We start from the raw sequence: 25,541 nt of genomic DNA, 5'->3' as shown, positions 1-25,541 counted from the left end.
CATCTGTGGAAGCCGTGGCGCTGTAAAAAGCACGACCAATCATCTGAGCCGGCCCGGCTAACATAACTGGATGGCACAAATTTATCTCGTGCCCTCATTGGTAGGGCTGTGCATCTTCACTGGTCTCACGATTCGATTACGATTATCCTGTCAACGATTCGATTCGGTTCGATATCCCGGTGCATCACGGTGCATCTCGATTCATACCAATGCGTTGCATCCTCAATTTTCTATATTACTGCACATGGCTTATTTTTCATCAATGCATACATGCAGTCAATACATATGAACTCTCTTTTTATTTTTAGAAAGTGCTTCAGAAATCAATAACATAAATGTCTTGACATTAATTTATAAACCAAAATAAATGAATTGTATAGGTCTAGCCTCCGTGTGTGAAGTTGTTCCATCCTCAAAAACAAAAAGCTAATGCTTCTGCAGTCTAGCTGCAGCTTCTAGCCACGGCCTTCTGTTAAGAAAGGACACTGAATGTCCTGAATGAGGCATCACACACAGGACATGAGTCTGAACACAGCAGACAACAGGAGTATTTACAACAGCATATACAAACTAAAATACTGCATGTGGGTGCACACTCACATTCTCTGTTTTACTGTTACATAAATCCAATGAATGAAAGATAAAATTAGCTTCATTATATCTCAGTGATTAAGTGAATAATAAAGTTTCTATCGGGTCACTATAAGCATGTCACTCATTATTTTCAGGGAGGGGGCGGGGCTTGGAGGAACGGAGAGGAGAGGTTTCTCCATTCTTACCTACCCTACCTTTAAGTACATATATCCCAAATACAGTTGTTTACTGCCTTTTAGATTCTACTTTCTGAAAACAATGACTACGTTTTCTTCTTTTTTATAAATGATGCACTTTGATAAAGTAGTAATGACCATAATGTAATGTCAGGATAAAAGAGGTGTTTCTGTTCCGACCTGAGAGGGTTCGGATGTTTCCTCCTGGGCCGCACCGGCAGCTTCTCCTGCTGGCTGCTGCCGCTCCTCTTCCTCAGACTCCACCTCCTCGGACTCTTCCTCCTCAGATGCATTTTCCACCTTCTCCCCGTTTATGTTAGGTATAACTTTACTCTGTGAGACAGGAGAGGACTACATGATGATCATAACAAATATGCTGTCAAATATACTGTTATAAAACATCTGGTTTGGTCAGAATATTAAAATAATGAAGAGTGTTTTTAGTAACAGTTTCTGTACAGCCGCTTGTCTTTAAGGTTTTTAGGAATAACACGTTTATTTTTTTAATGTTTGGGCTTTCTTGGATTACAAGAGACATGAAGAAGAGGGGACACATGTTGATGTAGAAGAGACATGAAGAAGAGGGGACACATGTTGATGTAGAAGAGACATGAAGAAGAGGGGACACATGTTGATGTAGAAGAGACATGAAGAGACATGAAGAAGAGGGGACACATGTTGATGTAGAAGAGACATGAAGAAGAGGGGACACATGTTGATGTAGAAGAGACATGAAGAAGAGGGGACACATGTTGATGTAGAAGAGACATGAAGAAGAGGGGACACATGTTGATGTAGAAGAGACATGAAGAAGAGGGGACACATGTTGATGAGAGAAGAGACATGAAGAAGAGGGGACACATGTTGATGTAGAAGAGACATGAAGAAGAGGGGACACATGTTGATGTAGAAGAGACATGAAGAAGAGGGGACACATGTTGATGTAGAAGAGACATGAAGAAGAGGGGACACATGTTGATGTAGAAGAGACATGAAGAAGAGGGGACACATGTTGATGTAGAAGAGACATGAAGAAGAGGGGACACATGTTGATGTAGAAGAGACATGAAGAAGAGGGGACACATGTTGATGTAGAAGAGACATGAAGAAGAGGGGACACATGTTGATGTAGAAGAGACATGAAGAAGAGGGGACACATGTTGATGTAGAAGAGACATGAGAAGAAGAGGGGACACATGTTGATGTAGAAGAGACATGAAGAAGAGGGGACACATGTTGATGTAGAAGAGACATGAAGAAGAGGGGACACATGTTGATGTAGAAGAGACATGAAGAAGAGGGGACACATGTTGATGTAGAAGAGACATGAAGAAGAGGGGACACATGTTGATGAAGAGAAGAGACATGAAGAAGAGGGGACACATGTTGATGTAGAAGAGACATGAAGAGGGGACACATGTTGATGTAGAAGAGACATGAAGAAGAGGGGACACATGTTGATGTAGAAGAGACGAAGAAGAGGGGACACATGTTGATGTAGAAGAGACAGAAGAAGAGGGGACACATGTTGATGTAGAAGAGACATGAAGAAGAGGGGACACATGTTGATGTAGAAGAGACATGAGAAGAGGGGACACATGTTGATGTAGAGGAGACATGAAGAAGAGGGGACACATGTTGATGTAGAAGAGACATGAAGAAGAGGGGACACATGTTGATGTAAGAAGAGACATGAAGAAGAGGGGACACATGTTGATGTAGAAGAGACATGAAGAAGAGGGGACACATGTTGATGTCGAAGAGACATGAGAAGAGGGGACACATGTTGATGTAGAAGAGACATGAAGAAGAGGGGACACATGTTGATGTAGAAGAGACATGAAGAAGAGGGGACACATGTTGATGTAGAAGAGACATGAAGAAGAGGGGACACATGTTGATGTAGAAGAGACATGAAGAAGAAGAGGGGACACATGTTGATGTAGAAGAGACATGAAGAAGAGGGGACACATGTTGATGTAGAAGAGACATGAGAAGAGGGGACACATGTTGATGTAGAAGAGACATGAAGAAGAGGGGACACATGTTGATGTAGAAGAGACATGAAGAAGAGGGGACACATGTTGATGTAGAAGAGACATGAAGAAGAGGGGACACATGTTGATGTAGAAGAGACATGAAGAAGAGGGACACATGTTGATGTAGAAGAGACTGAAGAAGAGGGGACACATGTTGATGTAGAAGAGACATGAAGATGAGGGGACACATGTTGATGTAGAAGAGACATGAAGAAGAGGGGACCATATAAAGGCGTAGAAAAAACCCTTGTTTGTATTGGTAGTGGGACTTACTCGCATACAAAGGTCCCCTGTGGTATTCATGTAGCGCACAGCACACCCCAGCCCTTCTTACTGGTCCTGAAGAGCTGCAGCCTGGTCCTGGAAGATACACAAACACTTTATTTTACAGCTTTATAAACAGATATTTAACTTTTCACACTCACAAACAAAGAAAAAATGTAGTTACACAAATGCTTTTAATAGTTCTAGTACTCTACAGAAGTTGTAAACACAATTATGGGTATAAAACACTATACACAGTGGTATAAATATTGAATACACATAGAGGTACATAGACAGTATAATATATACACTATAGACTAGTTAAGTATTTATAAATAAAATAAGTAAATGAGCTATGGGCTAAATCAATTCTCTGCTGCATTAAGTTTTATTTGTATTGTTATTTGTGGACTCATGAAGTACCTGATTCCATTTTGCACGACGCGGTTCTTGCAGGTCTTCCAGCAGGAGCAGGCGTGGTTACACTCAAAGATGAGAGGAGGCTCCTCCCGGCAGAACTCGGGGAGCAGACGACCCTTCTGAACACGACAACAAAAGAAGAATTCAAAACTCACATGCTTTTGGTCTGGCGCTGCTTGCACATAACCCTATGACGACCGCAGCACACTGTCAAGTTGTAGAAGACATGTTTTCTTTTAAAGCTGCTGAAATTACAACCATTGCTCAGAGCCAAAAAACGTCTCGACGGTCCTTACAAATTATGTTTATCACTTTATCAAACGCTTCTTTCAGGAAAAACCACCACATTTGAGCTTAAATACAAAAATGTTATCTTAATCTCTGTATTTCATCATTTAATTTCACATTTAGACAGAATGCAGGAACCAGATTGCGTAAAAAACAAACCAACAGTGTCACGACAACATTTTAGTGAAACTTCGGCTGAGCTGCAGACAGATTTTAAGTTTAGTATGTACATCAGGTAGAGCCCCCCCCCCCCCCCCCCCCATGTCTTACTTTTAAATTGTATGTGGATACACAGTGTTTCGGGGAACTGGAAATGTTTTTGTCCAATTTTTTCTAAAATAAATGATCAAAGAACTTCCACTTGCATTTCCTTCCTTTTTAAGGCATTATATATTTGTTACAACTGTAATCAAAACATGGAATAGTTCCTACTTCTAGCCATTAATGTGCTATTTCCATAGGTGTTGTTGGACTTGTATAATGCAAAGCGAGTCAACAGTGAGTAACAAAGTGACGGGAGGATACAAAAAGCCCTGAGGCTGCTTGGCGTTCAGATGCAGACGTGTCTGCTCTCACCTTGTCGTACCAGCAGCGCAGGCTGAGCTGTCCACACATGCAGATACTCGTTGAACAGTCTTCTTTACAAACACAGTACTGTTATCCACCGGAAAGAGAGAAAATAATACTGGTCATTTCACGCTGCCAATCACGGAGGGAATAAAAGCCTCTTTGTTTCAAATATCGGGCGGTGTGGTTTCTTACTGACCTGCAGGTGCGTTATGTTACGGTCGATGTTCATGGGCGAGGTGACGCAGTTTTCGGGGATGTATTTGTAGTCGTCTGGGTGAGGCTCGCTGTCCACAGAGTTGACACACGGGAGGGGAATTCTCTCCTGTCCCAGAGCTATGTCACTGTAAACAGAGCAGACGATAATAAGAGTAAGTAGGCAACATTTTGTTATCAAGCGCTTCTCACAGAAGTCACAAAGTGCTTGACAAAACATTAGAACATCATGGGAATCATAAAATAATGAATGACCACAAAAGGCCACGTGTTAATTAGTCAATGTCAAGCATATCTGATACAGGGGAGGTAACAAAAATGCTGGGGTCAAAAGGTTATGTTTGACCACCTAATAAGCCTAGAACACTTGATCGCATCCTTTCTTTCAACCTGTATCCAACGCCATATACCCACACCTATCTCCACAGAATAATTCTAACCTCTGAAGCACTTTTGTCCTGCGCTCGGTGGAGCGTGCTGCTCTTGGAGTCCCTCTCCTTCCGGTTGGCCCTGCAGCGCGGCCCAGGCTTTGGAGTTGTTGCTGCAGCAGTCTGGAGGAGTTTCTCCCTCGCGGTTCTTCAGAAACACAATCTGCTCCGTGAGTCAGGAACAGCCTGAGGAGAGCACAATCCGATCACCATTTGGAAACACCTATTTAGGGGCCGTGTCCACATAGCGACTTCTCGGCACAATGATGCTGGGGAGAGCTTTCTCTCAATGTCAAGATCGTGGTATCTGACAACATATCACAGTTTTTGTAGGACAAGCATTGCACCCTTTTCGTTTGTTTGACATTGTTTTTTAACCATTACAACCTCGCGGCAGAAGCTTGCTTTCAACCTTTGTACAAATTAGCTTTGGCGCCATTCTGATATTCTAATTAAGTCTCAAAGCAGCAACATGACCCCAGGTGAAGCACTTTTACTCGAGGCGACCACACTCAACAGCATTCCGCCAACTCCTCATTGGAACCAAAGGAAATAGATGCTGGCGCTCTGAAGCAATCCTCTTGTGTTTAAACTACAGGTACACAAAACTAACATTCGTTCTATTTTCTAAAGACATGAACTCACGTGACACATTCATAAGCGGTTCTCCCGAGCAGCGATGTGCAGAGGAGAGTCTCCGTGGATGTTGACGACCTGCAGGTCACAGCGAAGCGTTCAGGAGCAGCTCGGCGATCTCCACGCTGCCGGAGAACGCCGCCCAGTGCAGGCAGATGTTCTCCTCCTAGACAAAAAAAACCCATTAGACAACATTCTTTGTTCTGTAACGCATGTGAAACACAGAGTGCTCATTAGCCAACCTTGTCCCTGCTGCTGATGTCGGCTCCTTTGCACAGCAGCAGCTTCACCTGGTCCGCGTGCTTATACTCTGTCGCCCAGATCATGGCCGTCCAACCTCCATCATCCTGAGGAGAATAAGGACAAGCTCAGCTGACTGATCACTGATCAGCTGACAGAATCTGAAACACACCTATAAGTCATTTGTTTCTGTCCTGTGAATAATGTAACAGGTGTTGACATCTCGTTTACTTGAAACAAGTGCATTTGAAGGGAAGCCTACAGCGTATAGAAAAGACTGACACCCTCTCTAGTCAAAATATGTGTGTATTCCTTTTTCTTACGTGTTATTTCCAATTGGAGATCCTTCCTAAGAGCTAATTGTTCGGATAGTGATTTCACATCAACAAAGCTCATCTTTGAGAAGACGTGAAACTTTTTCGTAGGGCTGTACCAAATGTCTTTTGTAGCTTCAAAGCTTCTATTGAGGTTTTTGATTGAAGCGCCAAATGTCTATTGTTATATTTTATGACGTCATCATCCCAAAAAAATAAATATATCAAAGAGGGTTGAAAGGGAAATGTGAAACGGTACCAACCTGACAGTTGATGTTGATCACTCCGGTGTTCAGAAGGTACTCAACGATGTTGTAATGACCAGACTTTGCCGCTAGGTGGAAACACGTGAACCCCTCAACATCCTGAGAGCAGCAGAGGAGCCAATTATTGACAGTTCCTCAAGATACAAGTTATACAAATATTTAATCTTTATTTGTAGAATACTTTTCAAAACAAAGTGCTGTACCTGATAAACACACCAGACAACCAATGATAAACTGTTAAAATGTATTTAATGCATATGACAAAAAGTACAAGAGAATATTTTTTATAATATAAATACAAAGTAAATAACAATCCAAATAATAAAATACAAGAAAATGCTTTAAAAATATATATAAATAGGTTTTATGTGGATACTCAGCCCTCAAACCCTGTGAATAACACACTAATTGAATGTGTTTTTTAGTAGGGGTTTAAAATAGGATACAAAGCTTTCCAGTCTAATATCCTCAGAGAGGTGGGGGCCCGAACAGAAAAGGCCCTTGGTCACCGTTGGTATATGGATATGATGAAATCATTTATATATTTAGCAAGAAACCACTTAAATACATTTAATTTTTTTTATTTAATTTGGACAAAAAGTATAAAGCTAGAGCACCAGTCCAACAGCTACCAAAACAATGAAGATGAAGATGAACTTTTATTAATCCCTCGTGGGGAAATTATTTCTCTGCATTTGACCCATCCTAGTGTTAGGAGCAGTGTGCTGCCATTTTGAACGGCGCCCGGGGAGCAATGTGGGGAACGGTGCCTTGCTCAGGGACACCTCGGTAGCACTTGGTCTTGCCGGGACTTGAACTGGTGACCTTCCAGTTCCCAAGCCAAGTCCCTATCGACTTCGCCACCACCGCCGCCGACGGTCAAATACACCAGAGAGGCTTCTCAATACTCTAATTTCCCCTCCTCGACTCCTCGGTCCTCCGGTAGTGACCCGGAAATGGATTTCAGCGCGCCATGTTAAAGGACATCTCATTTCTCTAAATGCACATCGAGGACCGAGGATCGAGCGTCGAGGAGGCTCTCTGGAGGAGCTCTAACCGAGGAGACACTGATGGGTCCTCCACGGCTCCTCCACGGATGCATTTCCGGGAACAGTGGAGGCGTGACGCACGGCCGGACTTATCTCAGCCAATGACAGCTCTGCATGCATCCCCTGGATATTATTTTATTAACTGCTTTCATCGCAACGCGATGTTTCCAGAGAGAACAGCTGTGAGGTCCGTGCAGAAAGCAGAGCAGTGTGTAGTATAATATATATCACTCAGTATAACAGGCCTGCTCTCTTTATTTGCTGTAGTTTAGTAGATATCTACAAACAAAGAGTCCATATTTTTCTAAGACCATTTAGTGCTTCACAATAAAATACACAACGGCTGTAGCCTGATTATGCTTTAGGAGCTGTAGGTGTGTGTGTGGTACAGTGTGTAGGTGTGTGTGTGTGTGTGTGGTACAGTGTGTGCATAGATGCGGCAGACAGACGGGTCTCAGTTGGTTTGGTGTCCTATGCTTACTTTTAATACTTGTACAACTTTTGGCCAGTAATATCAATTCCCCATTTCAGCGACCAGAGAGAGGGGGGGGGGGGGCTCTCATACTTGTTTGATTCTGAAATTGTATATATTTATATAAATATATGTGTGTGTATATGTCCGCATCTGTAGCCTGTTATTGTCTCATTATACCGCACTGTGAATGAATCAAAGTAAATATATAAGTGGTCATGAACACATCTGTCCATCAGACAGAGGGCTGGCTGTGCCTCCTGTCATCATTAATGGACGTCTCTTTAAAATGACCGCTCAGAGGAGAGGAGTTCTCATTTCTCTAACCGCCTGCTGCTTCCACTCCTCTCTCCTCGGCTCCTCCGCTCGCATCTCCTGTGGGCGGGACTAAGTCTCGAGGATAGGAGTCGAGGAAAGGAGTCGAGGAGGGGAAATTAGAGTAATGAGAAACCTCTCAGGTAGAAACCTATCTGCAGGTGTACCTTTTGAGTGGCGCTGGCTCCGGCTCTCAGCAGGTACTGCACCACCTCTATGAAGTTGTTCTCACAGGCCTCCATCAGTGGCGTCCGCTGATCTTCATCACACATGTCCAGGTTCGCTCCGGCCTGAAGTGACATGTTTCATTTTAAAAACGTGACATTAGGATCCATCATCTATCTCTGGCAGGGCTGAATGATTATCAGTAAGAGAGTCTGACCTGTACGAGCATGTGGCAGATGTCTTTGAAGCCTCCCTCCGCTGCAGCGTGGAGCGGGGTGCGCTTGTTCTGAGAGTCCATCTTAAAGTTTGGGTCGATGCCGTCCACTGGAAGGTAAATGGAGAAGGAAACATCTTCATTAAAAGGATATGGATGAAAACAAACAGTAGATGCATTTAAAAGAAGCACAACACCAAATGGAGACTATGATGAGGAACAGGCGGGGTTAACATACCCAACATATGCAACACCTTCTTGAGCTCTCCCTGTTTGGCTGAGAGGTAAAGCTGTTTGGGGTGAAAACGCAGCTTCTTAGGCCTGAGGAAAAGATGAAGAAAAATAAATAAATAAGAGTGTTTCTTTATGTTTACCTCACAGGCTTGTTCTCAGCCTGATAAAACAGAAAGACACTGAAGGTGGAGCTTACTTCTCTGTATCTAGAGCCACGAGGATACTCTCCAGACTCTCTCTGGGAGCCCCCTGCTGGACTGTAGGGGGCAGCATGGTCCCCTCCTGCAGCGCTTCGCCCTGCGCTGCGCTGGGAACAGCCAGGGAGTCGAGGCCAGGGGAGAAACGAGCGGGAAGCGAGCTGTCGGCACGACCACTGACCTCAGAACCCACGGCCAGACGAGAGGAGCTGGAGAAGAAAATGGAAAAGTATTTTAGCAGTGCTATGAATGTTATAATACTTTCTTTTGTGCGTGGCAAGCAGGACGGCAAGCCGTTTTTTGAACACAGTGAAATAGTTGTTTTGGAAATGCTTAGTATCAACAAATAAGGATTAAAGAAATATTTGTTGGATAAAAACATGTTCTTCTATTTTCTTATTACTTTGGACAAATCAAAGCTCTGAAGTTTTTGGAATAGTTTGGATCACATGAGTTGGAAACAGACCAGTCTATAAATAGTATCTGATCACATAGTGTAGCTGTTAACTGGACAGCATCTAAAATGTTGATTCATTTCATTTCAAACCTTTATTTAGACAGATAGGTCCCTTGAGATCATGGATCTCTTTTACAAGGGAGACCTGCATCAATTTAGTTCCACATGAAACATAAAAACAACATAAAAACAAACAATAGAGGACATCATATTTACATATTCACCAACACTTACAAACACCCATAGTGTCAGAAAGCATCTCGTGCAGACGTGCCTTAAAAACATTCAGAGAAATAAAATTGCTCAATTTTAATTTTGACTGTCGGCTGTTCCAAGCAAGTGGAGCTGCGCACATAAAAGCCGTCTTACCTAAGACAGTCCTCACTCTTGGCACATCTAACAAGACTACATCATGTGACCTCAGACAATAGCTGCCCGCAACTTTCTGCTTTACCAGAGAACAGATGTAATACGGGAGTTTGCCCAACATACTTTATAAATAAAAGTGTACCAGTGACTGAGCCTCCGTACAGAGAGTGATGGTAAACCTGCCTTGGTATACAGTGTACAGTGATGTGTAAGCGCTTTACAATTTGTGACAAATCTCAGAGCACCGTGATACGCAGCATCCAATTTGCTCAAGTAATTGGCAGGTGCATTCATAGACCAGATCACCATAGTCCAGCACAGGTCAAAAGGTCACAGAGCCTTTTCCTGGCCTCAAGCGAGAAACAGGACTTGTTTCTGAAAAAGAACCCTAGCCTAACCCTCAGCTTTTTAAGCAGGTTATTGACATGAAGTTTAAAAGAGGATTAATAATTTGAATGTCAGCATTATAAAGGATTCAAATTCATTTGTAAAGCCTTACTTTGGTATTCCTTATTTTACACCTTTAAAATGTTAACATTTGTCTTTAAAAATCCTCTGTAGAGGAAACAAACAGTGAAATCGGCTGCCTTCACATTGTTTATGTTTATTCACTAATAGGTTACCAAGTCTCCCAACATGAGCATCATACACCTGTTGATCATCATGTGGTTCTTCACCTGCCAGTGGTGGTGTCTGCTCGGCCCTCGGGGGCCCCGGGTGTTGCAGGGCCGTGTGTGAGTGCGGGGGGGACTGTGGAGGTGGTGTCGGCGTTGGCGATGGTCACCTCCTTGGCCTTGCTGGCCTCCTCTCCGCAGTGCGGACAGAAGCTTTGACCTTTCAGCATGGAGGCGCAGGCGTGGTGGAAACGGTGAGAGATGCTGAGGTCCGGTTGGCACTCCATGAAGGTCCCCTAAAGGTGAAATGTACAAAGTCAAAACAACTAATGACTTGTGTGGAGCTTTGCTCAAGAGCACTTCAGCAGCAGGCCTGTATTCGCATCGCGTCCGGTGTGAACGCAGCATTAAGACTCATTATCTGGACCACACCCCCTTAGTTTATCCACTTATATAAATTGCTTGCGTGAGTGTGAGTGTGTGTCAGAGTTCCCGTTAGCCGGTAATTACCGGACTATGACCGGTAAAATATGCTGAAGACCGGCAAATCTAAATCTCTCCGGTCAAAGTGTCCGGTCAAAATAATTTTCCCTTAGCGCAATACCGCATCAGTTGCGCAACTTGTGCCACTTATGTGACAGACAAAGAGTATGTGACGGACAAGAATAGTCCATTCTAATGTCCAACACGTAATGTGGAGAAAGAGATGTCCTGGATGGGTTGATTGTGCGTTGATCTGTTGGTAATGCCTCGGGGTTTCGGTGGGCATGTAAACAAATGCATAATGCTGCGCTATACTTTGCGGCCTCGCCCGGTTGCATAGCGACGCTTAATGTTTAGGTGTCTTTTAATAAGCAGGTAGTCCTATCATTAGCTAGAACTAGCTGGATCTGATCGATATGGACATACACGCGAGTGAAGTCTAATCTGACGGGAGAGAGATCAGCTGCTGCTGACGAGTCGACACGCAGCTCTGCATGATCACAGAACAAAACACACACCAGGTTAGAATATCACACGTAGCTATTTTAATTACCTCTCAAACTACCTAAACTAGTTATAGATATGTTTAGTTTTACTGTCGGGTCACTCATTACTGATCCGCGAGCTGCATGATACTGACGGGCTGTCAGGAGAGGGAGAGAGCGCGTTTATTATTCCCTTGTTATTGTACATTACTGAACACTTTTGAATAATGTAGTTAATCTACTATAATTATTTTGTTTAATATCGAATCATATTCATTTGTTTTAAAGCTCAATAAATAACAAAGAAGACCTTGACCGGCACTTTTTACATGATGTCCGGAAGATTTCAACTTTAACGGACATGTTGACCGCCGAAAAAATATTCTAACGGGAACTCTGGTGTGTGTGTGTGTGTGTGTGTGTGTGTGTGTGTGTGTGTGTGTGTGTGTGTGTGTGTGTGGTGTGTGTGTGTGTGTGTGTGTGTGTGTGTGTGTGTGTGTGTGTGAGAGAGTGTGTACTCACAGCCCTGCAGAAGAAGCCACAGCCGGGGCAGCACTGGTGCTTCACCATGCCGTTGCGGTGATCCTCGCACAGTACGAGCAGCTGCACAGAGTTGGAGGGGCGCATCATTTCGTGTTTCAGGATGGCGCCCTGGCAGCGGCTCAGCTGTCCGTCCACGCTCTCCGTGGCCATGCACTTCCTGTCGGCCAGCGTGAGGATCTCTCGACTCTTAGGCGTCTCCATGCGGCAGCTGCAGAGAGGGAGCTCTTGAGCCTCCTCCATCGCTGACCCTGAAGCTTCTGCAAAGAAACGTCTGACTTTACTTACATGTACCTCAATATTTATATGTATTTATATTGTAAAAAACATGCTATACAAGTACAATTTGCAAATGTTTACAATAAATCTTTTGTTTATATAAATACTTTTGTTCTACCCTGTTTTTTTATCGGACGTATAACTTTAACTTCTTTTGTTTAAAAAAAAATATGACCAAGGAAGTCAAACTGTTCTTTGAGCATCTGCACAAGATTTCACTTAGTAACTTAGAAACATCGTCACAGCATTGAGATGTTAATCAAATCACAGGATAGGAAAACAAAATAACAAATCAGACCAGACATTCCACGGAAGTATTTGATACTTCAAATGTGTTTTTTGTTATGGTACCAAAACAAGAACTGAAGCTGGACTGACTAGAATAACAAACAACCAATCAGCTGCACTTAGTGTGCTGAGACTTTGGGAGGAAAACAAACACAAGAGTATGAGAATGATCTTTAAGACGTAGCAGTCAGGCAGGTGTCTGTAGCTACTGAAATGTGGGAGTTTTCTGGCACACACATGAACTCTATATGCTATATATCTATTATCTACCAGAACAAACCTGGTGGAACCATTAAAACACAGAAGCCGTTAGCGGTGGAATTGTCAAACCAATACTTTTTAAATCCATTGATCAAAGCATATCAAAGGAAATACACAATGTGCACAAGGTGGGTACAAGACGTGATGGATTATCCTAAACCAGTAAAGCCAGTGTCCTTATTAGTGTGAATGCTGTTTACAGCATTCCACTATAGTACTTCGATTCTTTACTCTTATTATTATTATTTCAGCCAATACTTTGGCTCTCCATAACTTCAGCTTATTTTCAGCTACAGAAACCATTCAAATATTAAACTGTTCAGCCTGTTCAGGAATCGATGGGACACCTTCAACTTCTTCAATATATTTCATACTTTTTTAAATATTCAGCTTTTTAAACTCTTTTTTTAACATTGAAGTCAATGGGAAGAGCCTTCAAATTAGCCAATACTTTAGCTCTCCATAACTTCGGCTTACTTTCAGCTGCAGAAACCATTCAAATAATAAACTATTCAGCCTTTTCAGCAATTGATGAGAAACTTTCAACTTTTTCACAATATTTCATACTTTTTGAAATATTCAGCTTTTTAAACTCTTTTTTTAACATTGAGGTCAATGGGAGATGCCTTCAAATCCACTTTTCCTAAACTCCAAATGCTTCTCCTTCCACATAATTTCAGCCAGACTCTTCATTCTAACTTTCAACATTAGAGTGGATGGGAGCAGCTCGTTAAGTCTAGAGTGCTTTGATCTCAAAACAGAGTGCAGGACAGCTCGAAATTCTCCCCCAAAAATGTGTTAAACTTGCCATAATTCCCAAACCCTACACTCCTCAGACATATTTTTTCATGAAAAACGTAGGAAAACCTCTCCTAGGTTGGAAAATTAAAAAAATATAAGAACAAATATTAAACAAAATGCCTCTTGAGGGCATGAAGAGAGAAAAAGTCCAGCTAGCTCCCAATTGATTCCCATGTTAAATGTTTCCAGATCTTTCTTCAGAGCAGAGAGAAGTACACTTTAGATAAACTGCTCCCATCTCCACATTTTACACACAAAACCCAAAAAAACAAACATATTTCAGTTCATTGGGGTTCCCTGATGCTCACGGTCTGGTAATTTTTTTATAAAACCCATAGTTTTTGAACAGGTGGCAAAATTGTCAGATATAATCCCCAATGCATTCTTATGGGACTCAGTGCTGCAGTTGGTTGTCATGGTGTTGCTGGGCAGATTGGAGCCACACACACGTGAGTGACATCATCAGGTTTATTCTTAAAAATCCTTACCCTTACCCACCCCCCATTTTCTCTCTGCTGGTCTATGGCCTTGTAGAGGGTAACGGGGTACAGAGTCGCTTAGATAAGCGGGGGAGTGCATCTGACGAAGAGATAGGTTGTTGTGCTCCCTATCTCTGTTTCTTATCTATATCTAATAGAACTGCTCGGGTCTTGATAGATTAAGTGGGGAAGTTCATGAGATCTTTCTAGAGGGTTATCAAGAATAACTTTTATCCAATGACCTTTTCCCTCTCTGTCTGTGTCTGTGTATTCTCTTGTTCCGATTAACCCAGCCAAATCTTTTTCTTGTTTTGTATCTATATCTACGCCGGGCTCCGGAGTCGAGGCTGATCCTCTTGCTGTAGTCTGTGTCTTGGATCCTCTATCCTGAGTTCTGGGTTAAGTCGGTGGACTTCGGGTCGTGGCTGAACCTGTCTCTGCGGTCCTGCCTTGGGTCTCGTCATGCTGCTTCCCTGATGGCTTCCACAGGATTGTAGCTGACATCCTCGTGGATTCATCTTCTTATTACAGACACATGCATTTCCTAACATTCGGTCTATATGCTGTAAAATGTATTATCTCTTCGATTTACACACGGCATCTATTGCACGTCTATCCGTCCTGGGAGAGGGATCCCTCCTCTGTTGCTCTCCCTGAGGTTTCTGCCATGTTCCACTTTAAAACTGTGGGTTTTCTCTGGAAGTTTTTCCTTGTACGATGTGAGGGTCTAAGGACAGAGGGTGTCGTTTTCTCATACTGATATTCTGAACAATCTGTGCTGTTGTATTTGCTGTAAAGTGTCTCTACTGTAGGCTTTTTTTATTTATGTACAGCACTTTGGCTCAACCAAAAATCGTGTCAGCCGTGAAGACATCTACAGGGCAGTTTTGAGATTTCTTCAAATGCCGTTGCCATGGCAACACAATGCTCACCATGAAACACGGTTTTCTCATAACTTCAGTGAAAATGCTCCAAATGGCCCAAAACGTCACAGGTTAGGTAACGATGCAGCCATCAACACATCTAAGCGTATTATGGGGTGTCATCAAATGCCATTGCCATGGCGACAGATCATTCACCACCAAGTTAGTTCAAAAGTTTGCAGTTCAAATATTCTTCTGCTTTCCCAAGCCGTTTTACTTTCTTTTCTCATCTTAATAGAAATTCATTCACTACTACTCACATCTGATATTTAACTCCTTCAGCCTATTTTCAGCTGCAGAAACCATTCAACTATTACATTATTCAGCTATTTCAGGACATCAAGGCTATACATGTTGTTTATACCTTTTTTAAACCTTTTCTTTTAAATATTAAGCTTTTTCTGCATTTTTGTAGCTAAAAGCAGCTACCATTCAGCTAATAACACATTCAGCTTTTTCTGCATTTTCAGCCATAAATGTTCACAGTTTACAGCATTCGCACGCTTTCTGCAGGAAATGCATTTTCTAGTTTCTTCTGAGCTCACCTTTATTCTGAGCGGGAGCCGCTGCCTCTCGGGGCTGCTGGAGGGGGAGGGAGTCGGGTGACGAGATCTGAGTGCGCTCCTTCACATCGTCAGTCTGAGCCGGAGCGGACGCTTGGAGCTGATCCACCGCCTCCATTTCTGAGGGATTCACAGAGATCAGTAAGAAAATGCTTCAATGTTTACGATCACGTTCATGCCGTCTTAAGCAACAAAGCCAAACGTGCTTTTGTATCGATTCTATTTTTACTTCTATTGTTATAACCTAAGCCATGGAGATCTTAAGCTGGTGCGTGTATGTGTGTGTGCGTGTGTGATCTCTGTCTGCAGCTAATTTCACATACAACTAGATCCATAAGCCTAATATTGTTTATGCTAATGTTCAAGGACCTGTCGTAATTCTCTCATATTCATCCACAGGGTGGCACAATCAATTCAATTGTATCAAAAGTAGTTCCACATCCAAATTGCAGTAACCACAATAGTTGGTAAAGGTAAAATATGTGGAAGATCTTTCTATGTAAAGTATTGTGGTGCTGACTCCTCACTACTAAAACATACACATTGGTAGGGTCTGCTGATGTTGTCTGCTGATGTGTATGTGTGTGTGTGTGTGTGTGTGTGTGTGTGTGTGTGTGTGTGTGTGTGTGTGTGTGTGTGTGTGTGTGTGTGTGTGTGTGTGTGTGCTCAACATTATGCAGTACAGGTGACTGAATGTATGACCGTGTACAGGTGAGAGTGTGACAGGCGATCACCTTTGGCCTTTATCCGCCTCTTCCGTTTCCTGGCCGGCCGGAGCCACGCAGCGTCTCGCTTTAACTTATTTTTCAGTTTCTTCTTCAGACTGGACTCTGTGCTCTGAGACAGACAAAAGCATGTTGTCTTCTGTAACAGAGTGCTTCAAGGATGACTGATTGTTGTATGCCAGCCCAGATATTAACACATTAGTGTCCTCATGCAGATTATAATGGAATTTATCAGCAAGATAATCTTCACAAATGAACACCACTTTAATGACTTTTGAAGCGTAAATGCAAAAGTAATAAGCTAATAATGTAGACAAAACATACAACAGTGGTGTGATTTTACGTCACTACCACTACGTTTTAAACTATATATTTGATTTCCACGCATAATTGCATGAAACAAAAGCCTTTCCCCTCTATTTTATGTCATATTTCAGGCATTTAACCAAGACAACTTCAAGACAACAGAACCTAAGGTGCAAAATGTGACTCTAATGTGGGTTTTCACTTCTGCACCACTATACAAGTGTTGATGTGAGAAGGTTGAGTCATTGAGTGAAGCAGGAACGAGACCTCAACCCACAAATGAGTCAGCATTTTAGAACTTCCAGTTGTCTCATCTCGAAGTGAACGTTTTTTGAACTGGTCTCAGAGCTGGTGGCGCAGTTATACGACCATAATGTAGCTTTTTACTTCTGGGGATTGCATTAACGCTTTAACTGTTGCACCCCCGCTGTCTCACGGAGAGATACCGCAGGTCTTTCCTTCCTGCAGCGGTCAGACTATACAACCAGCACAGCCCCTAGTTGACCCCCCCCACACACACATACCCCTTGCTGCTAAATACCAACAAACTATGTGCAATATATAAATGCCTTTAATAACTGTAATATATACCTGGCTGCTAAATCCTTAGAACTGTTACAAGGTGTGTATTTTGTATTTTGTAAATTGTGTAACTTACTGCTGTTAAATACCAACCACCTATGTGCAATATGTGCTAGATGTGCAATATATAGAGATGACGTTAATAACTGTGTAATATATACCTGGCTGCTAAATCCTAAGAACTGTTACAGGATGTGTATTCTTTTTTAAATGATGTAACTTTTTATTATATCATAACGTAGTACTTTTTTTTTGAATGCATGTCACATATTTAAAATATGTAACATTAAGCTGTCTGTGGCTGTAACTACGCACATAATAAAGGTATTCTGATTCTGAACTGTTGTAAACGTGGTGAGAACATTTGGAGATTTTCTTGATGAACAAAACACAAGTTACAATAAATGTGCGTTATTGCCGGATATCTAATTTTCTGCTAGATTCTGAAATCCCATTCGCTTTGTCAAGGCAGCCCTGATGCTAACTTCCAGGTCAGCCTAGAAAACTACGTCATCACTTTACCACCCAATGATGTTGGATCTTACCAGGTCTGACTCTGTGCCCTCCTCCTCTCCCTCTCCTTCTGCAGACTCTTCAAACTCCTGCTCATCTCCCCCCTTCACCACAAACACAAAACAGAGTTCATTACATGTTAACACGGAGCGTATGCAAACAGGCTTTCACTCTAATAGATTACTCATACATTTGGTTCAACAGAACTGTTCAACTGACTGAATCCTTGCACCTGTACGTTTTTTTAATGGATTCCAGCAACACTGATCATTTTTAAGACCTCACTTAAAAGGTGGGTAATAACACTTGTTATATTCCATGGAATGCTCTTAACATCCCGATAGCAATGAATATATGAAGTGCTTTGACAATAAATACATTAAAAAAATTCATCTGTGGAAGCCGTGGCGCTGTAAAAAGCACGACCAATCATCTGAGCCGGCCCGGCTAACATAACTGGATGGCACAAATTTATCTCGTGCCCTCATTGGTAGGGCTGTGCATCTTCACTGGTCTCACGATTCGATTACGATTATCCTGTCAACGATTCGATTCGGTTCGATATCCCGGTGCATCACGGTGCATCTCGATTCATACCAATGCGTTGCATCCTCAATTTTCTATATTACTGCACATGGCTTATTTTTCATCAATGCATACATGCAGTCAATACATATGAACTCTCTTTTTATTATTTAGAAAGTGCTTCAGAAATCAATAACATAAATGTCTTGACATTAATTTATAAACCAAAATAAATGAATTGTATAGGTCTAGCCTCCGTGTGTGAAGTTGTTCCATCCTCAAAAACAAAAAGCTAATGCTTCTGCAGTCTAGCTGCAGCTTCTAGCCACGGCCTTCTGTTAAGAAAGGACACTGAATGTCCTGAATGAGGCATCACACACAGGACATGAGTCTGAACACAGCAGACAACAGGAGTATTTACAACAGCATATACAAACTAAAATACTGCATGTGGGTGCACACTCACATTCTCTGTTTTACTGTTACATAAATCCAATGAATGAAAGATAAAATTAGCTTCATTATATCTCAGTGATTAAGTGAATAATAAAGTTTCTATCGGGTCACTATAAGCATGTCACTCATTATTTTCAGGGAGGGGGCGGGGCTTGGAGGAACGGAGAGGAGAGGTTTCTCCATTCTTACCTACCCTACCTTTAAGTACATATATCCCAAATACAGTTGTTTACTGCCTTTTAGATTCTACTTTCTGAAAACAATGACTACGTTTTCTTCTTTTTTATAAATGATGCACTTTGATAAAGTAGTAATGACCATAATGTAATGTCAGGATAAAAGAGGTGTTTCTGTTCCGACCTGAGAGGGTTCGGATGTTTCCTCCTGGGCCGCACCGGCAGCTTCTCCTGCTGGCTGCTGCCGCTCCTCTTCCTCAGACTCCACCTCCTCGGACTCTTCCTCCTCAGATGCATTTTCCACCTTCTCCCCGTTTATGTTAGGTATAACTTTACTCTGTGAGACAGGAGAGGACTACATGATGATCATAACAAAATATGCTGTCAAATATACTGTTATAAAACATCTGGTTTGGTCAGAATATTAAAATAATGAAGAGTGTTTTTAGTAACAGTTTCTGTACAGCCGCTTGTCTTTAAGGTTTTTAGGAATAACACGTTTATTTTTTTAATGTTTGGGCTTTCTTGGATTACGCTATGACAGATCTCAAATCTCAGTTATTGACACTAGTACCGGAAAACATCTTAATGACACTTAGTCCATCATAATACTCTTCCATTTGGAGATTTCCCATTTTACATATTATTAAAATAAATATCTTTGGGCTTTGGTCTGGCAAATCAAGACACTTAAAGACATCACCTTGGATTTTAGAGAAACTGACATTGACGTCTTTTAATATCGTATGAGATTTTATAAGACCGAACCAAAAATGTATGAATCTAAAACCTAAAATCGGCAAATTCTGCCTGCAATAGTAGAATGTGCTTAAAAATAAGGCGAGTATGAATCAAAGAAAAACGTTTAAACTCGTCACATGAAGGGATTTGTATTGTTTGTCAAACTGATGTCAGTGTTTAAATAAGGTCATCAATGAAACATAAATATTGTGTTGTTGTTTGTGATGAATGTCAGGAGCACATACCTGCAGGCTTTTTGCAGACTGTTCCATTCCCTTAAACATCTCCAGCATAGTTCTCTGCTTAAGCACTTTGGTTTTCTTCTTGGGAACCAGACTGTACATTCCCATCCGCCGCTTCTTCTTACGGGACGACAAGCCTCCTGTGAAAGGGCCTACAGCACCGAGAGAACACACAGACACATTTACAGCACAACTGTCGGCAGGTGGGCCGCTCAATAGCTCACCGGGTAGAGTTATTGTCATGTGTTGTTGCCGCCTGTCTGACCTAGGTGGAGTTTGACTGGAGCTGGACGAGCCGCAGGAGCAGCAGGTGGAGCAGGAGCTTCAGGAGCCGGAGAATCTCCAGGTGCCGAAGGATCAGAAGGAGCTGGAGGTGATGCAGGCGCTGGTGAAGCTGACGGAGCAGTTTGTGCTGAAGCTGGTGTATCCGGTGGACTCTGAGGTAGATGGTTCTGCACAGGGGGTTTCTGAGCAGCAGGTGAAACTTCAGTCTCCATTTTGGCAGTCTGAGCTTCTCTTAATTCCCTGTTAAGAAGCTGAAGGAAGAACCAAACAAAACAAAAGCATGCATGATCACCGTGTTACCGAGGGATTTACTTTAAGCCTGTTTGTTACTGGGAGCACTCAATGTTTTGTTTGCTTCGGACCAATCGACACCGCAAAATACCCTGATTAGTTGATTTTTAAAAAGGGAACAGATTCTATTCATCTTTTCACTTATATTTGTTTCCTGCTGCGAGGAACACTCACCATTGCGTGTTACATTTATAAAAGGTCCTCCTACAAGCACAGCTCAGTAAGTAGTTCTGGTCAATTAAATACTTCAGTTGTGTTTCATGTGAATTGTCACATTGCAACATATTGGGTCCTTTTGGACCAATCAAACCGTCATCAACGGAATCCAAATTGAGTCAAATGTCTACAGTAGCACCCCAAGTAAAGACACAATGAGAGAGGGGAGACTAGTGTGCTGCTCATCCCATGGTTTACCTTTTGAGCCGGGCTGACAGCCGGTCTGGACATGGTCTTGCGCGCTCTGTGTATGATGACGGGAGTCGGGGCCGGAAAGGAGGCTGTGTCATTTGTAGTGTCTGGTGTCTCCGGTCCTGACGTAGTCCCTGTACTGGGATCAGTCCTTAGTGCCCCTGAAGTCTGTGTGCACCCAGAGTCCAAGGCCGGGGGAGATTTGGCCCGGTTTCCCCCTGTCGGCGAGCCCGAAGGCAGCCAGTTAGTCCTGTGGGGGGAAACTCCCGAACCCAGCGTCGCTGAAGAGACACCTTCCTGCTGCTGCTGCTGCTTTGTCAGAATGAATCCGTTGCTTCCGGTAACAGAAGCGTGCGGTGGCTCCATATCTAACGTGCCGTTTTCATTCACCAGCGGTAAAGTCTTGTTGTTGAATGCAGAGCCGTGAGTCGGGCTCTTGTGCCTCGTGTCGTCACATTCAGTCCCGTTTAGCATGGTCTCTGCTGGAGGGGAAGAAGTCAGTCCGGCTGCTACTTCTTTCTCTCTATCTATAGCAGAAAACAGCAGAAAGATGCAAATTACAATGTAAACATATCATTTTCATAAATTAAGTGCCATCAGGTTTCATTTGAATAATACCTGGTTTCTCCTCTCCGTTGCTCGCTGCTTCGAGTTCCTCTTTCTTTGAGGATGCACCCTTCTCCAGGCTGCCCTTGGCTAGACCAGCGGGCTACAGGGAAAAGAAGAAGGGAAATCAAATAAAGAGCTCCAAAGCAATATTACTTTATCTTCATTATCAGTTAATATCTTTAGCAAATAACCGGTAGATCTAAAAACTGTCAAAAAGTCCCATCACGAGTTCCCAAAGCCCAGGGTCACCTCTTCAAAACATCTGCCCAACAGTTCAAAACCCAAAGATGTTACATTTATGATAAAAGAGCAGAAATATTTCCTTTAAAATGTGACGGACAGTAAATCGGGGGAAATGGCCTTTATCGATTTGTGTATGGCGTATACCGAGTAAAAACACCAAACAATTATCTGTTTTATAATAATTCAAAGGAAATTGATTGAATGATAAATTGACTATTTGAAAACACAGTAGACAGTCAGACAAATAACTGTCTGTACTGTACAGCTCTCGTTGCCTTAAGAAGGCAGTCAAAATCCTCAAGGACCCACACCACCCGGGTAACGAGCACTTCGTACAGCTGCGCTCAGGCAGGCGCTTCCGTACCATGTCTTCCCGGACAAACAGACTCAAGTTCAGTTTTTTTCCCAGGGCCATATGTGCACTAAACGCTGCTAATATTTAAATTATATAAGCCTTCCGTGCAATACGAGGGGAATCGTGCAATTTAATTTATCTATTATTTATGTACATATTCCCTTTTTTTAAGTCCCATTTATTGTTTTTATAGTGTCTTGTTGTTTTTATATTGTCTTGTTGTTGCGTGTTGGCACCTTGAGTCTATTGTAATTTCGTTGTACCTGTACAATGACAAATAAAGATCTATCTATCTGTCAAAGCCCTAAATTGTATAATTCGGTTAGAAAAGCAGCAGAATGTTTAGCCCCATTTATTTTAAATCCAACGAGAAACTAAATGATAACCCAATTAGTGATCTGTAAAGCAAAACTCCAAGCATGAGCACCTGAAAAAACGATCCCGTTTATACAATGAATTCAGAGTAGAGTCCTCTTTTCAGTGACGTGCTTTGTCCGAATCAAAGACTATAGAGAAGTCAAGAGAATGCAGCTCTTTTATTGTCTTCTTCTCTCTTTCTGTGCCACAGCCAGCCAGCAGATGCACAGCCGAGGCTTCAAAAGGTAATCTCAGCCGCCCACAGACCGTGTTTTACAACGCGCGGGAGGAAGCCGTTGAAGAGGCAGCACCAGGAAGCGCTACACTCTCTACTCCTCCTGAGCCGAGCGACCACCTCCTGCTCACTCTGGGATAAATGGGCCCAGAGGACACAAAAGAGGCCTCAGAGGAAACCATCAGGAATCTACACGTTGCCTCTTTGGGTGTAACTTGTCAAAGCCACCCTGTTCGTCTTCACACTCGGGCAATATCAAAGGGGCTAGGTCATTTTGAGAAGCATTCATTTAGAACAGAGCAGGGTAGTTTACAGTCTCCTCTACGCTATGTGAGGCTCATACCAAACAGACTACATGTAGACATGCTCTGCTGGGGGCATATCTAGTGACTAGTACGGGCAGAATCTGATTGTCACAAGAAAGCAGAGAAAACATATTCTCCCCAAAGTAAGGCAATCACAAGGCCTGCAGCAGACAGAGAGCACAGTCAGTCCCCCCTCAGATTTAACACAGTGTGTCCTGGAACCTGCAGACAAGCGAGACCCCAAGTCCGACTGAATGGGCCATCAGGACAGACTTCCCAAATCACTCCCAAACACGTGCTCCTGAACACTATCATGCACCTCGTCATTTAGCAACAGGGTCAGGCCAGGAGCACACAATCTGAGGGTGTCCCCCAAAGAACATCTAGTCTGGGACATGATCTGGAGGAGTCTAGTGAGCACATGTCAGGGTGAATGTGAGAAGGTGAACCCTTAAGTTCCTGTTTTCCATGGATTAAGGAGAGCCACTCACAAAAAGAACCCCACACCAGCCTCATCCCTCCCCCTAGTGGTGGAAAGTGGAACTTACACAGTGGAAACAGAAAGGAGAGGGGGGAGGGTAGACAGAGAAGCCTGTCTGCAGATCTCTCCGCCATTTCGCAAACCAGATTGTTTACTGACACAACGCGGCCATTGCAGCTTTTTTCCACTAGATGGGGAATGTAAGGGTCTGGAGGCACGTGGATTCAGGAAGCTGCTGAATGAAGCTCTACATGTGAAGTTAAGACCAGGTGACAAACCTTAGAACATATTAAAAAATAGAAATATGATAAAAAAAGCTGCAAAAATAAAAAGGACCAATGGTTGAGAGTTTGCTCTCCAGATTGGACCTTGTGTATTTTTTTAAACAAACAAGCTTAGTAATTACTCAGCTCTTGATAGATAATATATCTAATGCTATAAACATACATAGCATACTGGGTATGAGGCCTGGATGTTTGCACTGCTCCTAGACTCTACTGCAGGAGGCCTGAAACCCAGTCAGGGCCACCTAAACACAAGCACACAACCAGCTGTTTCACTGCCAAAGACACCACAAGGTGGCAACACCCAAATGAAATGCAATGATAAAAGAAAAGGTACACAACTGCATTTCACACAGCCAACCTGAAGCAGTGATGGCCACATGTGTGTCATATGAGCTCTTAAAATGCAGCATTGTCTTTGGGATGCCAGGTACTTGACAAAAGAGGGATTCTCCTCTTCTCAGATAGTCTTTTTTGAATCATTCAGAGAGGCCTGAAGAGGTGGTCTTACAAGAAAAAAACAGACGGGAGGCAGGCAGACATGGTTTCCTTATCTTTTGCATCTCCTTAACCATCTTGCAGTCTGTTTTGTACCACCTTAAACATTTCTGACTATTGTTCTAAAGAAATGTGGCTGAAAAAAAGATTGGTTTTGCATATTCTTTACCCAAAAGTGCCAATGTATTTTGATCTGACCACAATGATCCCAGTCTGCCATTTCCTTTCCCTCCTTTAATGTCCACTTTCTCAATAAAGGCAAACAAGCCCTAAAAGCTGTCTCTTTGAGTCAATACTGCATGAAATCTTGAATTAACTCCCGGAATACTTGTAAAAACTGATCCAACAGATGCGAAGTCCTCGGACAGAAAGCTGCTCAGAAGATTGAAGCCGGTAAACATTGAGGCTCACACTGCAGCCTAACATGCATCCCTTGGCTTGGTGAGCAGGCACTGCAGCTTTTATGTTCCAGTATATTCCTGATCAGAGCATAAGATGCACTACACATCCAGGCCCCTGGGACCTCATTATATACTGACCATGGGGGATCAAAGAAATGGTACGACAACAAGGAAGATTCTAAATCAACTCTCAGGACAGAGTCAAGTTCTTCTGACGTTCATTGTAATGAATCAAGTTACATCAGCCATGCTGCGACTGCTCTGAATACAGCTGTGCGATTACATGAGGAGCTTTCTCAAACAACAAGATCCATCAAGACACGCTGACATCTCTTTGATCCGGCAGCACCGACACCAAAACACTGCTCCTCGAGATTTAAGTCCTTGACTTCAAGAATCAAGAGCAATCAGTTGCTGATAAAGACGCTGCAACTATTTAGAGAAGCATCTCAAGGTGAAGGCAGAGAGACCTGAACAAAACTGTAACTTTTGTTTAAAAAAAGGACTAAATGGAGCTGAGAAACAAGACCATGCCCTTCTTACATTACTCAAAGCTAACAGAGGGTGAAGTGTAACAACAAGCTATCATGTCTTTCCCTAGTGCCTTGAGGAAGCATCATACCTGCTCTCTTCTCATAGCCTCCATTGAGAAGAAGAAGGCGTCAGAGAGAGGGTGAGGGAGAGTGCGTGCGTGAGAGAGAGGGAAAGGGGGAGAGCGGCAATGTGTCGAACAGATTGCTCGTCTTTTCCTTTTTCTTTCCCCGCATGCACATTCACTTCGCCGGTCATGTGACCTGGTGGCTCCCTCTGTCGGTCCTCCTCTTCAGAGGGTCTCCACAGAGCATGCTCAGTCAGCTTTCACTGTAACGCCACTCCATTTCTCTCAA

General features: G+C 42.8%; 1 protein-coding gene and 1 pseudogene across 1 annotated transcript; both read right to left on the bottom strand.

Moving 5' to 3' along the window:
- The window catches only part of LOC117456526 (uncharacterized), a 46,298-nt pseudogene extending 20,965 nt beyond the window's left edge, over positions 1–25,333 (bottom strand).
- LOC139434896 (histone-lysine N-methyltransferase EHMT1-like) lies at positions 3,079–4,966 on the bottom strand. Its single transcript, XM_071204949.1, is given in 4 exon segments — positions 3,079–3,169; positions 3,497–3,612; positions 4,358–4,435; positions 4,548–4,966. Coding segments are annotated over 4 exon segments (522 nt in total). The 5' UTR covers positions 4,785–4,966.
- Positions 25,334–25,541: the final 208 nt, after the last annotated feature.

This window comes from Pseudochaenichthys georgianus, chromosome 12 (genome assembly GCF_902827115.2).
Source record: "Pseudochaenichthys georgianus chromosome 12, fPseGeo1.2, whole genome shotgun sequence".
Lineage (NCBI taxonomy): Eukaryota > Metazoa > Chordata > Actinopteri > Perciformes > Channichthyidae > Pseudochaenichthys > Pseudochaenichthys georgianus.
The sequence above is the reverse complement of the archived record's forward strand: the minus strand, read 5'-3'. Positions and strand labels throughout refer to the sequence as shown.